At 44.2% G+C, this 16,267-nt stretch overlaps 1 protein-coding gene across 5 annotated transcripts in view; it reads left to right on the forward strand.

Annotated features, from left to right (window-relative positions):
* The window catches only part of PKNOX2 (PBX/knotted 1 homeobox 2), a 103,591-nt gene extending 87,876 nt beyond the window's left edge, over positions 1-15,715 (forward strand). For all 5 annotated transcript variants that reach the window (XM_059867210.1, XM_059867214.1, XM_059867211.1 and 2 more), the window contains 7 exons: positions 1,118-1,306; positions 7,698-7,830; positions 7,905-8,002; positions 10,193-10,312; positions 12,040-12,116; positions 13,286-13,464; positions 14,156-15,715. In XM_059867210.1, coding sequence (XP_059723193.1) covers positions 1,118-1,306; positions 7,698-7,830; positions 7,905-8,002; positions 10,193-10,312; positions 12,040-12,116; positions 13,286-13,464; positions 14,156-14,403 — 1,044 coding nt within the window. In that variant the 3' untranslated portion in view covers positions 14,404-15,715. The remainder of the gene's footprint in view (positions 1-1,117; positions 1,307-7,697; positions 7,831-7,904; positions 8,003-10,192; positions 10,313-12,039; positions 12,117-13,285; positions 13,465-14,155) is intronic.
* Positions 15,716-16,267: the final 552 nt, after the last annotated feature.

Genomic DNA, 16,267 nt, shown 5'->3' on the forward strand with positions numbered 1-16,267 from the left:
TTATCAACTCAATCAGCTGCCGAGTGCCACACAGTCAATTAATTCAGCATCTGTATTTTTTACAACCCCGCGCACGTACGCCGTCGGACTGTAACTCTTTATCCGGACAGATATACGACGCAGCCGAGCAGGGACATAAAATGAGACCCTAAGCAAATGAGCTGAGATAATTGAGAGATTTATTTTTTTACATATATGTGTCAGGTCTTCTTGCCTTTGCCCTTGAATATTGACTTTCATGGCCGGTGAGCCCTGGGAGGATGCGGAAATCCTGGGCACGACACCTCCACCTTGTGCTTTGCCTGTGTCAACTGTGGAGGAGGGGAAAAAAACACAGAAAAAAAAAAAAAGAAAAAAGCAAAAAAAGAAGCTAAATAAAAGATTTTTCCAGCCTCAACCTATCATCCCTGTTGTTCACCAACCAAAAATTCACCTTCTCTGTCGTGGAGCTGCCACTGCAGTTTGGCCCTGGATTTTTCAGGATGTTTCCCAACCATGGCAACTTGCAGTTTGTAAAGATGACCACTAAAATTTGCAAGTTAAAAACACTCTTTGAAATGCAAAGACGCTTTGTTACATAAAACCGGATTTATTGCCCCGGAGTGAATAGCTGAAATTTTATATATTATGCAAGATTTCAAACAGCGGCTGTAAAACTTAAGGTTTCAGCTCGGTGAGAGGAATGTTTTATGTGTAAATTTTTTAAGGTTTATGGGGTACGTTTTAATGAGGCCCAGGCTTTGCACCAGCAACAGCTCACGGCTGAGTTGCAGCCCCGTAATCTTGTTAGAAGAAGTGGCCTCCAGAGAATAACCAAACACTTTTCAACAACGAGGGGTTTGGCTTGTGCTCTTTTTTTGGGGCACGGGGAGCAATTCCCATGAAGGCAGTGGTGAATTTGGTGAATTTTTTCCTCTTGGATCTCAGGGTTATGATTGATGGGCAAGGAAGAGGAATGCAGATATGCAGAGGGATGGGCTCTGGGATGGGTTTTGGGCAAGAATATTCATTTCTTGTGCGTGTTGAGAAATGAAATGAATTTCATTCTGCTGTAGGGGATCAGTTCTATGTTAGATTTGTGGGGGAATATTGATTTCACCTTTGTGCCCTTGTGCAGATGGTGAAGGCCATCCAGGTGCTGCGCATCCACCTCCTGGAGCTGGAGAAGGTCAATGAGTTGTGCAAGGACTTCTGCAACCGTTACATCACCTGCCTCAAAACCAAGATGCACAGTGACAACCTACTCAGGAACGACCTGGGGGGGCCCTACTCCCCCAACCCCTCCTCCATCAGCCTCCACCCCCAGGTAATGCCTTAAAATTCCTCTCCAATAACCATTGCTGCGCTTTGGCCAACGGGGAGCTGCCAACAAAGTTTCAAACTTGCTCTACAGGAGCTGCGGCCTCCTGAAAAGTCATTGGAGGCCATGCCCAAGAATTAAAAAAAAATCCTGTGCCTTGCTCATAGAGTGCAGTAAATGATGTTTTGGTGACTTTTTTCCCTTTATTTTAAAATATTTTATGTCCTTTTTTGCATGTGTTGGCAGAGCTGCAACTCCAATGTTTGTGGCTCTGCAAGAGACTCCTAAACTCTAATGTTGCAGCAATTAAATGTGAGGGCAAGGGAGCTGTGCAAGTGTGGGGGAATATAAACAAGAAAGTTGCAATTTTTAATGAGGAAATGCTAGCTGTTGGCAGGAAGGAGAGAAACATCAAGATTTTCTCTGCTGTTTCTCTCTCACTTTTTGTTTTAAGGCAGCTCAAAGGATTTTTGGGTCTCAGGTGACCCTTTCTGGCTTCCCCGCTCCTTTTTGTGTCTCAGCAGATCTTGCTGTTCTCCCCCAGCATGATCAACATTCCCTTTGCTTCTTTTGCATAATTTGGATTTTAGCTGAGAGAAGGAGACAATTCGTGTCTCAAGGATAGTGGAAGAGTACAAGGAAATGCCTGAGAACTGCAGAAATATCAGCTGAAGCAGCCAAAAGAAACTGAACCTCGGTGGTTCTGGGGGCAAAAGAAGGGACTGTAACTCAATATTCAGAAAAGAAGCTGCCCATGGGTTGGGGTTTTCATGTGCACCTGCAGGGGATAAATCTTGGCTGGTTGCTTCCCAGAAAATGTGATGCTAGATTGTGTTCCCCTAGGGCATTTCCCTCTCTCAGGCACTTGGTTTTTGGGGGTAGAAAAATGGAATTTAGGGTTGCACAATCCCACCAGAAATAACCGCAGTGAACCCAAAATAACCTAGGCAGCTCCTGGAGCTCTCCCTAAAAAGGAGGCAGGTGGTGGGGCCTTCTTAGGGCTTTTGGGGCAGTTTCAAGGTGGTGGAAAGGAAAAAATATCATTTTTAGCTGCTCTGCTCCAGGTGCTGCAGAGTTTGAAGCTCCCAACATGACGAGGGAAAAGCCCCCCAGAAAAGTTCAGTTTCTTATTTAGGTTCCCTGAAAGCACCAAACCACTTAATCATTGATCTAAGAAAGCCCATCCTCACTCTATATTCTAATAATCTCTAGAAATAGACTTATTATCCCTTCGCTGCTTTATGGAAGCATTCCTTATGATCAAAATTAGCAAGACACTTGCATAAAAGAGAACAATAATTGCTCAACGAGCATCTCGTTTGTAATTTATTAGTTTCTATTATTGTGCATTGCCATGGCAACAGCTCACATCCCGGGTGATGAGAGAGATGTTAGATATGAGCCGACAAAGCTCCCGGTCCCAGCAAATGGAGATGCACGTTTTTTATCAGTAATTTTCATGAAAATAATAAGTGAGGGAGTTAATGAGATGGAAAGCCGTCCTGTGGCTATTGTGAATTTTTTCCCCCCTCCTTCTTTTTTTTTTTTTTTTTTTTTTTTTTTAAGTGTTGATCTAATTAGAATGCATCGGTCAGGAAAAGTAATGAGGATTTAGTGTCTCACAAAGAGGTGGGGATCATATCAGAAAATTAGCACAAGTCTTTGGAAAATAATCAGGCCCATGGAGAGGTACCAAGTGCTTCTGATTCCTGGAAACCCGGAGCTGCTGCCATTTCCCTTCTGGGCCAGACTTGAAAGTTGAGGAATTCCAGTGAGGATTTGGAGGCAGTTGTGAAATAAATGGGAGCACACCCAGGAAAGACCCAGCTGGAGGGGAAATGTTGGCTCAGCCCCTGAGGGATTTGCAGCAGGTGGAGCTGAAACATTCACAGTGATGGACCACGACAGAGCCACCATCTCATCTGGTCATGGGATAAGGATGGCAGACCAGTGACAGCACAATGGCAAATATTTTCCAACTACACCATGTCAAGTGCTTGAGTGCTTCAACTCATTGAGAATACTTGAGTTTGCATGGATAAAAAAGGGGGGAAATGCTCCATATCCATCAGTTGAGTTTTAGAGGTTGAGGATGCTCCAGAGGGCTGAAAAATCATGGGATTGGTGTTTAAAAAATGGCAAGTGGGATCATTCCTCTAATTTTCAGCCTGTTGGTTTCATGCTGAGGGGAGGTGCAAAAGCAAATAGGCCATTAATTCAGGATTTTAAACAAATCTAAATAATGAAATGTAATTAGTATCACTGAAGGAGGTGTCTCAGCAAATAGGTTTTCCTAGGGTTTGGAAGGAGTGCCAATCATTTTGTGTTGAGATACACCAAGTTTGTCATGAAAAGGAAATATTTCAGGTTTTGGCTAAGTGTTTTACCACAGGATATGCTTAAAAAATTATTGACACAATTACAAGGATATCAACCAAAACTGGGAAAACAATGTCTGGACCTGTCAAAATGTCATCTCAGGACAATCTGTTGGATTTCCTCGGTGCATCCAAAAAGGGTGGTCCTTCCTGCTGCTATTTCTGCTTTCTAAGATGGAAGATGCAAGAATTTTTGGAGATGCAAAATGCCTGAGATGATGGGGAGATGAGAGAACACCCAGACAAGGTGTTTTGACTGTTGCTGAAACCTTCTCATGTTGCCAGGTCCAGAGATGATTCCTGGTGTTGGCCAAGTTTGGGTGACAAGGTTGGGGCTTTCCCATGTGAGGAGTCTTCCCTGAAGACTTTCATTACCTTACCAGGATTTTTGTACCCTCTTTTCTCCATTGCTTCTCATTTTGTGCTGTGCTTTGTCCTGTGATTGAGTCGTTGCCTCTTCGTCCTGCAAGTCCACCAAGCAATCGATTCCTTTTCTGTTTTTGTTGGTTGCTTTTCACTTGGCTTCATTCTCCTACCTCAAGTCCTCACTGGGCCCTTTTTAGCCCCCTCCCTTTATTTAATGAGCATTTTTTGAGCTGTTTCTGACCAGGGTGGGAGAGGGGAGGTCCTTTTTTCATGGAAGAGGCTGGAAACCAATTTAAATCAATGTTATTTTCAACTTTCCTTTGACATCAAAGGGATCCTCATTGTTCTCCACTTGCAAGAAAAAACCAGTTTCAGAACCAATGGTATTGGGAAGCACAGTGCTGCCAGGGACATTTAAATGGAATCAAATTTTGTTTTTTTCAGCTCTCCTTTGAGATTGGCAGTGTTTGAATGGGCATTTTCAGGGCAGCATTTCTTCATCTCAGATTAGTTCTCCACAGAATCACAGGATGGTGTGGGTTGGAAGGGACCTGAAAGCCCACCTTGTTCCAACACCCTGCCACGGGCAGGGACACCTCCCAGTGGCCCAAGTGCTGGTGGCTGGAGGTGGACAGTTGGTTTGGTGGGACTCAGTGCAGTGCTTCTCTGTACAGATCCTTATTTATCCAAGCTTGCTCTGTGATCAGCCCTGGGTTCCTCTTTATTTCAAGCCAACTTTGTTCTCATCTCCACGCTCCCATCCATTCACAAAGAGCATTATCAGTTATCTTGCATGGCTTTGAGTTTGGCCAGCTCTTTCCTGGCAAAACCATGGGTTTCTTTCTTTTTCTCCAACTAATCCAAATTTCCCCCAGCACAAGTAATTTTCAGAGTTAGGATGAGACAGAGATTTTGACACATGGTGTACCACCCAAAAATGAAAATCTGCCATAAAGCACGAGGGCAAGGACAGCAGCTCAAGCAGCACTGAATTTTAGCACTTACAGTTTGGCACTTGGACATCTTCCTTGTTGTAAGAAAGGGCTTTTTTGTGCCATGTCCCAGATCTTTTTCTTCACTGATGTGATTTTTAATTGGGAGAGATCTTGTTTTGCTGTTGATCAGTGCCGAGATGTGGGTCTGCAGAGACACCTAGTGATGCACTTGTTTCCACGCTCAGATTTCAAAATTGCCAAAAGCATTTCAGCTTGAGGGTGGTGCAGCACCAGCACAGGGTGCCCAGAGCAGCTGGGGCTGCCCCTGGATCCCTGGAATGTCCAAGGCCAGGCTGGACAGGACTTGGAGCACCCTGGGACAGTGGGAGGTGTCCCTGCCATGGCAGGGGGTGGAGCAAGATGAGCTTTAAGGTCCCTTCCAACCCAAACCATTCTGGGATTCTGTGAATTTCCTTGAGTCTCAAAATATAAAATATATAAAATATTTTCCACTGCAGAACAGAACAGCCTAACAGAATTTGGCTGGCATTTGCAATCTGAGGCAACTGGTATGCAAAATATATTTTTTTTAAATCTTCTTGGAGATATCTCTCTATATTTGTTTGAAGGTGGAGCCTCCACTTCCATTGGGTCACTTTGGTTTCACAGTTCTGCTGCAGAAAGACCATTAATTCCTTTAACAGCTCTTTCTAATAATTACCAATATTCTGCCTTTTTGGACACCAGTGAGATGGTGTTTTGGGAGAGTTTTCCTCTACACCACAAAAAGAAAGGCCATTTTTTTCATCACAAAATACTGTTGAAAATGGCTTTGACCACTGTGTCTTAAGCAGTTTCTTATTCCTATTTTCTGATATTCCAAATTGCTTCTTCCCAATGCCCTTCCAAAAATGGTGTTCTGGATGCCCTTCTTCAGGAAGAATCATGGAAAAACAAGGCAGGGGAGGAAAGCTAGAGGTCTTCAAGCTGCTCCAAACTTCTGGTTGCACCTGGCCATATCCAGATGCTTTCTGGTGTTGTCCTGGACCACATTTGGTTTTTTATGAATATTTCCACTGTGTTTATCAGCTGGATCCTTTGCCAGGGCCAAATCCAAGAGGGAGCAGAAGAGACTGAATTTTGCTCTCTATATCCTGAGATATTCATTCCTCAGACTGAAAACTACATCCCCCAGAAGACTGGAGGTGGGGAAGGAATACTAAAAAAAAAAGTACAAGTCATATTTGCATTTTTAAAATTAATTCAGCTGTGGAAAGGAAAGTCTGGGAAGCGAATGAAAAATTCACAGCAGTTGCAGCAAAATTTCCAGATAAGAAAAATAACAGAAGCAACTTGTGGCAGAGGCACTGGGTCCAACATTTTGGAAATGGCATCACAGGAGGGGAAAGTGCCATAAGGGGGTTTTAAAAGCAAAAGCTTGGCATTTATTGAGCATGATGGCACAGGCAAAGTAATGGTGATTGGTGGGGGAAAAGTTCATGAATGTGATGGGGAGAAGGGGGAAAAAAGGAACAGACCTCAGGTTTTCCCCCCCAGCAATGGGAAATGCATGGGAGGGGACCCAGAGCACCCAACTCCCCACGGGACAGCACAGCCAGGTGCTGATGTGGCATGGGTGGGTTTGGGGCGTTCAGAGTCCGTCTCTGGAGTTCTGCCACCTGCAGAAAGGGAGCTGCAGCTTTTCCCACCCTGATCACATTCTCTTGGTTGGCTTTCCCAGTGTCTTTGCACATCACTAATCCAGGGAAGTTCTCTTTCCTTAACTCAGATGAGAGGATTCTTGAAGTAATGCCTCAAAATGTAGGGAAAATGAATTAAAAGGTGAAAAAAAATCCCTTTTGTCGACATTATGTTCAACACTTGAGAAACAGCTGGACACCAGGGAAGTGAAGCAGAATGGAAAAGTGCAGTTTTATTTCCATTCCAGTTGGGTGAATTAGAGAGATGTAGTTATCTTTGGTTTATTTTAAAATGATCATTTTATCAATGTTATCAATACTATTTGCAACATCCTGCCCGTGTGGAAGCTTGGAGTACATTGCCCTGTATTCCCCCTGCAGCCTCAACTGTGGGACTCCTCCCTTCCCAAAATGTCACATTAAATACTCAAATAATCATTTAAATATTAAAATAAATAATCAAATAATCATCCCATTTGGGGTCTCTTGGTGGTTGCTCCAGAGATGGGCCTTAAAGTAAAATTACTGCTTTTGGCTCAAAAATTTGCCCATTTTTGCAAGAAATTAGCTTAAAGTCAAGGAGTGATATCAATGGGGTTATATTATTATTAACTTCATTATTTTACTCTGAGGTAAGCTGTGCTGCTCACCTTGAATTTTAGCACAGGTTGCATCATCCAGTCTCAGTCAAAGCACCAAGAAAGAGAAATGTTTAGAAAGAAAAAGACAAAAGAAATTCCTTTTGGTCCCTCATGATCCTTTTTCCCCCTTTTATATTTTTTTAATGGAAAAGAGTGGCTGTACAAAGAAGTTTGGTGAAGATGCTCAATGGGGGCTTTGCAGAGCACAAACCTTTCTTTTTCCATCCTTTTTCCCCCACTTGCAACAAACTGAAAAATCCCGTTTCCTGCCATTTTTCCAGTCGAGCCGCCAAAATTATAAAAAAATATTTAAGGGGGGGACAAAACCTGAAACTTTCAGGCTGCAGTTGACGTGCTGGCTGTTTTGTTGTGTGCAGGAGATGCTGCAGAGCTCCCCAGCAGCGCTGCCGCCGGCCTCCAACCCCCCCGCGGGCATCGTGGTGCCCGCGGCCACTCTGCCCCCCGGCAACCTGGCCATGGGCACGGGCAGCAGCTCGCCCGCCGTGCCAGGTAGGCAGCACAGGGGAGGTGTGGGCAGGCCCACTCTGGGGTCTGGGTGCCCCCACACGTGTTTTTTGCCATAGGTGGAGCCTTGTACCAGCCCGTGACCATGGTGACGTCGCAGGGCCAGGTGCTCGCCCAGGCCATCACCCCCGGTGCCCTGCAGATCCCCAACGCCCAGGTAAGGCCTGGCCAGCTCCACCCTGGCACTGCAGCAGGCAGAACCCCCCTTCTCCATAAATCCAATCCTTAGAGTGTCCTAAACTTTTAATTAGCAAGAAAAGTTGCTTAAACCCATCTGCCAGGTGCCTTTGGGGTGCCTAACAAATTACAGCAATGACCTAACAGTGCTTCTATTCTTGTTATAAAATATTACACCATATAATAATAATGTACATAATATCATTTAGTGCAACTTATAGCATGTCACAATATCTGTTATTTGTAATGTGGGATAGAACATGCTATTTTATTCTGTATGCTTTATTATATGTGTATATATACATATATATATATATACACATATATTCTGTGCATTGTACATATTGCATAATCTAGACTATATTAATAATTATATATAGAGGAGGATATGATATAGATAGATATTATTGGTGATATTGCTGATATATATATAGATAGATACTATTGCTGATATATTTATATTGATAGATATTATTGGTTATATATATATATTGATAGATATCATTGCTAATATTATTGCTGATATTGCTGAGATATATATATTGATAGATGCTATTGATATCTATATATTGATAGATACTATTGTTTATTTATGTATTGATAGATATCATTGATATATATATATAATATATTATATATATTATATTTAATATATATTATATATTTTATATATATAATTTATATATATATTGATAGATATTATTGCTGATATTGCTGAGATATATATATAGATAGATGCTATTGATATATATATAGATAAATATCATTTATATATATATATTGATAGATATTATTGCTGATATTGCCTATATATATAGATAGATAGATACTATTGCTGATATATATATATAGATAGATACTATTGTTTATATATCTATTGATAGATATTATTGCTGATATATTATAGATCTGGGATCACTGGCATTGCCTGTCCAGCACAGCAATCATGGCACTTGTGGGAAAGGCTCATTTTTAGGTCTTCCTTTGTGAATTTGGGGATATTTTTCAGCCATTTGCTCTGGTTTTATTCCTTTTTTTCCCTGACGTTGCAATGAGTTATGCAATGATCCTGCATTCTTGCAGTGAGACAATGATTTGGAGCAGAGCTGGATCTATTAGCACAGCTCGTCCATGTGCTCTTCCCAACCCCAGGAATTTGGAAAAAAAACCCCTTCCATTTCTGTAACACTGCTTCCTGGGGGCAGAGCAGCAGAAACTCACCCCCATTATTCCTGAAATGCCCCATTTTAATTGCAGGAGCCTCTTATTAAACAACCAACAAACAGCACTTTGAAAAGAGGTGGCACCTCCCTGGCAGGTTTTTTTTTGCCTGTGCAATGCTTAAAAAATCTCTTTCCATAATATCTCTCCATTGCAGGTTTAAATCTTGCAGCAAAGCCCTCTGTGGTGGGAAAAACATGTGCACAGGGAATATTGGGGCAGGGAGAGAGCCTGGACAAGCACCTCTGGATGCTCTTCCTGTGCCACTGGCATGATTTATTCAGCTGCAGCCCAGGGGAATCACAGGGACCTGCTGGCCTGATGTTTAATTCATCCAGGAGAAGTGTTTTGATGAAGACTTGGGGAAAAAAAAAATCCCTTTTTAACTCAAGTGCTTAGATTTCAGTTTGGTTCCTGAATCCTCATTAAAACTCCTCTTGCAGCAAGATGCTTCTTTTTCATTTCTGGGGGGCAAAAAAGCAAATTTGGGCTCAATGGGCATCTCCCTCCTTGTGGTGGAAATCAGCTGGGTGAGGAATATGGGTTTGCAAGAGGCTGGTGAGAGGCAGGGTCTTTTTTAACTTTCAGTTGAGGAAATAATCTTTTTATGAGGTTTGGTGTATTTTTAATGTATTTTTTTTCACGTAAAAGTGTTTTCCTCCTAAAACACACATTGAAATTGGCCATGGTGTCATCACTACACTCCCCAGCAGTGCCATTACACCTTGCAAAGCATTGACCAAAAAAAAAGAGATAAAAAATACAGATCCTGGGAGAAAATCTGCATTTATGCAAATTTGGTGGAGTAGGAAATGGATTTTGGATGCTCCCATAAGTGCCAGGCTTTTTTCACACATCACACTCCCATTTTGGGTTAGTTTTGCTCATTTTTTGGGTTGCCCATCACCATGTTCAAGCAATTCTCTCCCCATTCCTTTTGCCCTGACAGGTGAACCTGGATCTCACCTCCCTCCTTGATGGTGAGGACAAGAAGTCCAAGAACAAGCGAGGTGTCCTGCCCAAACACGCCACCAACATCATGCGCTCATGGCTCTTCCAGCATCTCATGGTGAGCACCAAAACGCCCTGAAAGAGGGGAAAAAAGGACAAAAAGTCCAGAAATCCTCAAATCCAGGCGGTGGTTTGTCTGAATTTGTGTTTGGAGGTGCAAAGTGGTTTGTATTTTGGGAGTGTTTTGGGAATGACCACTGCCACTGCAGGTGGGAAAAAAATATTCCCTTAAGGCAAGAAGAAGCACACAAATATGGAAGGGGACTCCTGGGACTTTTTGAAGATGGATAATTGAGCTTTTTTTTTTTGCAGTTAGCAGCTCCAAAATATCCTTTTCTAGCAAGCTGGAATGTGAGAGCTGCTCACAGGTAGGGTTGTAGCACAGCAGCCAGCAGTCAAAACACAGAATTGCAAAGTCACCCTGTTTTGGGGGATTGGAGATGGAAGATGGAGGGAGCTTAGCTGCAAGCTGGATATTTTTGTGCATGAAGAGTTCTCTCTCATCAGCAGGGCTGGGAGGAGGGCAAAAAGCCAAAAATCCCACATTTTTTCCTGCATAATTCAGCCAAGAACTCACTTGGAAACTGAAACTGGTTGCAAAGGCTGGCTCTCCAGGAAGGCAGAGTGGTGGGAGATTCCCCAAGGTGTCAGAAATGCAGAAGGTAACAGCTCCAAGGAGCAACTTGTGGAAAAATCAGCCAGGACGTGAAGCAGCAGCAGGCTGGGAACTTCCCAGCCTTTTTTTAAATGGAAAATTCTGGATTTATTGCAATGAGGACAAGAGAGTTGTTGTGTTTTGCATCTCCTGTGTTTCTGGAGGGCACAACTGCAGATTTGCAGGCACAAAAAAGACTTTAAAGACCAGAAACTGCAAAGCAATTTTCTGCCAAGTGCTAGGAGAACCCCATAGTTTTAAGATTTCCAAAATGAAATTGAAAAACTGAAAAAAATTCTTCTGCTGGATGGTTGGATCTTTGCTCTCAGCCTGGTCCTTGTGGTCAGAAGAAATTTGGGCTTCCCCATGAGATTTGTCCATCTGGTGTCAGAGGTGATGTAGTTTTTAACCAAAAATTCTCATCATTTCACTGGAAGCTTTGGGGCACCAGCAGGAGGAAAGAATGCTGAAAATAACACACCAAAAGCAGGATATTTCTGGCCCAAAATTGCCATTTGAAACCACCGAGGCCCCAGTGGGAAGTGAATCTTCAGCGTGCATTGGCTTTGGGTGGTGCTGTCAAGGAAATCACAGTTTTGGGGCTAACAGCTGAAAAACAAGTCGTGGTAATTGTCACTGATTTGGGGCTCCAAAACATGGCATGAGGGGCTGCTTTGATAATAATTTCATTTCTGGGGCTGGAAAAGAGCATTTTAGCCCAGCTGGAAGGAGGGTGCTGAAGCTTTCAGTGCTCCTGGCTCCCAGTGCAGATGTTTCTGGGTGTTTCATTGATGTCTCTGACAATAAAGCAGCAAAAAGTTGCTTTTGAAGCACAAATCTCATGTTTACCAACAACCATCACTGGAAAATTGCTAGAGTTAAAAAAACCCCAAGAACATTTTCTTTCAAGGAGAGCATTTGATGGAAAGCCTTGGAAAAGCCCTAAGGGCACCCAAGGAAATCTTGATGCTCTTGGATGCCACCCTTCAATTTTGCACTCAGCAAATGCAAGAAGCCACCAAATTTAGAGTGAGGAAAAAAAAAAAGGCAGGTTTTCACAGTTGTTCACTCAGGGATGACATCTTGCATGCAGGGATGCAATCTTGCTACCCCACCTCTCTTTTTTCCAGCACCCCTACCCCACAGAGGATGAGAAGAGGCAAATTGCTGCCCAAACCAACCTGACCCTCTTGCAAGTCAACAACTGGTGAGCAGATACTGGTGGCCCACTCAGTCATTTTGCTGGCTTTAGGACCTTTTCCACCCTGTTTTGGTGCTGTATTATGCTTTTTTGGGGGGGAGGAGGGGTAACTTGGGTGGTTAAGGCTGATTCTTGGGGTGTCCTGCACAGGGCCAGGAGCTGGACTGAATGGTCCTGGTGAGTCCTTCCACCTCAGCACATTCTGTGCTTTTGTGATTCTGGGATTTCTGGGAGATGAGCTCAGTGGTGTTTAGTGCCAGCACTGGTTTGCAAGGTTTGCAAGTGCCCTCTCCTGGCAAATCCAATGTGCAGCATTCTCCCAACTCAGCAGGAAAAATTAATGCAGATCTATAATGTGATTGTCTCAGTTTGGAAAGCCAGGTGTCTGCTAAGGAAGGCAGGAGCCTCCCCTGAAATGGAGAATGTAAACCCTTCCCTCTGAATTGCTATAAATTTTAAATTAAGGGGCTCCCAGGCAAAAAATATGGAGCGGGAAATAACAGTTCTTTAACAGGGAAGAAAATAAAAAGATAAAATAAACAATGCAGTAACTAAACCAACCCTGCCAGAGCCAGAGCACAGCCTGACACCCTGTGGGTCAGGGTGCTGGCAGCAGTGCCACTGGAATTGTGGCTCAGCCCTCCTGCAGGGCCAGGGGTGGTTCTGCTGGAGCAGGGATCCTGGAGAAAGGTGCAGTCTGCCTCTGGAGATCCAGGGGAAGAGGCAGCTGCTGTTCCTCTGGGAAATCCAGTGGAGAAGCTGTGCTGGTGTTCCAGAATCTCAGATTATATCCAGGTAGGAATGCCTGGCTCCTCCCTCTGGGCTCACATCTCCCAATGGGATGCTGCAGTTCTTATCAGCCATGCAGGGACATCCAATGGCCTCTTATCAGCAGATGTTCCCCCAGAGGGAGGAGTGATTGTGGAAGAGATAAAGAAAACTGCCCACTTGATAAAAGCCAACTGCCCTACAGATGGTGATAGAATGCATCTGGCCTTGCAGTCTGGGACAGTGGCACAGGCAAATGAACAAACCCCCAGCTTTCTGAACCATGAAGCTGCTTTTTAACTATTATTGTTATATTCCAGCCCATTGATTTGCCATGGGGGTGTTTTAACTCGGTGTTGGTGTAACACCTCTCACTCACTGCAGCGCTCTCTCTTTTCCATGGGAAGGTTCATCAACGCCCGGCGGCGCATCCTGCAGCCCATGCTGGACGCCAGCAACCCGGACCCAGCCCCCAAAGCCAAGAAAATCAAATCCCAGCACCGGCCCACGCAGCGGTTCTGGCCCAACTCCATCGCCGCCGGCGTGCTGCAGCAGCAGGGGGGCAATGCAGGGACAAACCCTGACGGTAAGGACCAGCCCCAGCAGCCCCTGCCCGTCCAGAAGGAGGGGCCGTGCATTAATTGTGGCCTTAATTGGTAATTTCTAGAGGCCTTTACTGAGATGTGGGGAAAGACAAGAGGTTCTTGCAAGAAGGTCCTTCCAGGTGGGCACCAGGATGATGATCACCCCCTCGGGGGCATGGCCTGGGTCATCTCCTGAGGAGCTGGGGAAGGGAGGGAGGGGAGATGTGGAAAGATGGAGATGAGAAGACAGATTGAGACAAAATGGGAAGAAGATGAAGAGAAAATAGATGACGAAAATGAAGAGTAGAGAAGGTGATGATGATGATGAAGAGAGATGATGAACAAAGAAAGATGAGGAAAATTAAGAGAGAAGATGAAGAGAAGGTGAAGAGAGCAGAAATGAGCATACACCAGACGAGATGAAGAGAAGGAAAGGTAGGACTTGAAAGAAGATGAAGAGAAGATCTGCCCAACCAATTTGGGCATCTACTTGCTCAGAACTAAAGATTCTTGTTATTTAAAGATGCATTAGCTAAAAACATTGAGGATTGGACCTTGGGGAGTGACTGGGGTAGGTGGGACGCCCTATGGGTGAACTCCAAGCTTTTCACTTGAGTTTTTCGTGGTTTATGCACTTCTTTTGTCCTTCCTGTGTTAGCGGGGGAGTCCTTATTTCTGTGCCTTTAATTCCAGGCTCACTCAGCATGGACAACCTCCAGCCCCTCTCATCAGCCACTGCCACCATGGCCATGCAGCAGGCGATGCTGGCAGCCCATGACGACTCCCTGGATGGCACCGAGGAAGAGGAGGAGGATGAGGAGGACGAGGACGAGATGGAGGAGGAGGAGGAAGAGGAGGAAGAGCTGGAGGAAGAGCCTGGTGGCCTCCCAGCAGCACCTGGTGCTGACCTTGGTTTGGACCACAGTGACTCACTGGAATAGCTCCTCCTGCACCCTCCCAAATCATTGACAGCACCAGATACAAAACTCCCCCGAAATGCAAAAAAAAAATAAAGGCCAGAAGAAGAAATTAGTGAGAAAAAAGCAAACTGGCAGCGCTGGCAGAGGCCCTGGCTGCCCCAGGAGCGCGGGGACCACCATGGCAGCGCACAGAAGTGGACACACGTTTACAAGGCACATATTGTGGCCAGATTAATCTTTTGTTTCAGGTTTTATTTTTCTTTTTCCCTTCATTTTTTGGTAAGCAAAAGCATTTTTAGGGAAAGTTGTTTTCCCCACGTGACGCTCGGATGCTGGTGGGCAGCGGTGGGTGGGCCACTGCGTCCATCCCTTGGATTTCTTGGTGCCAAGAAAAGCCAAACCAACCCCAGGACTTGATGCTTTTTGGATTTTTCCCCCAGAAAGGTCATCACAGGCATAAATACTGGCATGGAGGGGGAAGAAAAATAATCAGCGAGTGCAAATTCTGCTTTATCCAAGGAGGGTTTGGTGCTCGACTCGTGGGATTGCCCAAACCTCCCAACTTTGGCCCCGATGCTGAGGCTGCTTGGTGACTCTGGACACAACTTTCTGGAAAAGGGAGGAAATTCCTCCAAATCCTTTAATTTATGTGCTAAAACCTCTGCTGAATCTGGAAAAAATCCAACTCACCCCATTCTCGTCCTCAAGGGCTGAGATTGGAGGCAGAGTTGGGGCAAAGGCTGCCGGAAGTAAAACTTTTCCAAAGGCATTTTGGCACAGAGTTAGTTAAAAATGGGGGGAAAAATTGGTTTAAAAAAACTCAAGATTTCACCCAAAACTGAATGGCACATGACTCGCCTGGGTGGAAGGAAACAAAGTATTGTTGCTTAAAAGATGATTTCTCCCTGGTATTGTCCCTCCACATGGCAAAATGGTGGAGCTTCAGCCCCATGGGGGAGGGCAACTGCCAAAAACCCTGTATTTTGGGTTTTTTAATTTTAAATGCTAGCAAAAGGGTGGATTCACCTTAAAATGTGGCATGGGAGGAAATGCAAAAGCAAACCAGGGCAAAAGTAAAAGGAATTGTCTTCTGCAGGTTCCTGCTCTAAATGTGAGATTCTAGGAGAAGGATCATTTTCTTGGAGGCTTTTTGCCCATATTGTCCTTTTTTTTTTCCTGGCTCTTGAAGAGTTGACAAAAAGAACCTGAACAAGAGCTGGGATTAAAAAAAACCCCAAGTGATGCAATGGGCAGAAATGCCTATTTTTGGATACTGATCTGGCGTGAATGTAATCTGTAATTTCATAAAGGATTCATTGTAATTTAGTATTAATTCCTGGCCATTTATTATAAAGTGCTACAAGATGAGGGGTCGCACCTGTATTTTCTTGGCAGCTTCTTCCTTTGAGTGGAGAAGACCCAAAATGCAGGAATAACCCTCCAAAATGGGCAAAACTCCCTTCATAAAACCAACTTACCCCCAAAATGGTGGATGGACCCAAACTGGTAATTGAGTGACGTGGAGAAAATTAGATTTCTACTTCCAAAACTGATGGTCCACCAAAAATGAAAATTTTCCCCCTCAAACCAGCTCCAATGAGATTTTGCCCACTGATGAATGATGCACACCCCAAAATGAGCTGTTCTCTCCAAAAATGAGTGGTTCTCCCCCAAAAGTTCCCCCAAAGTGTTCCAGACAACCCCAAAATGAGTGATGGTCTCCAAAAATGAGGGATGCTCCTCAGAATCAAATGATGACCCAAAAGGGGCCAATTTCTCCCTGAAATGAGTGATTCTCCCCCAGAATGGGTGCTCACCCCAAAAGGATTTGTATTCTCCAAAAATTCTCCCCCAAAATGAGGGACATGCCCCCAGAGGATGCTGT

The sequence above is a fragment of the Haemorhous mexicanus genome, chromosome 24 (assembly GCF_027477595.1).
Source record: "Haemorhous mexicanus isolate bHaeMex1 chromosome 24, bHaeMex1.pri, whole genome shotgun sequence".
In the NCBI taxonomy this organism is placed as follows: domain Eukaryota; kingdom Metazoa; phylum Chordata; class Aves; order Passeriformes; family Fringillidae; genus Haemorhous; species Haemorhous mexicanus.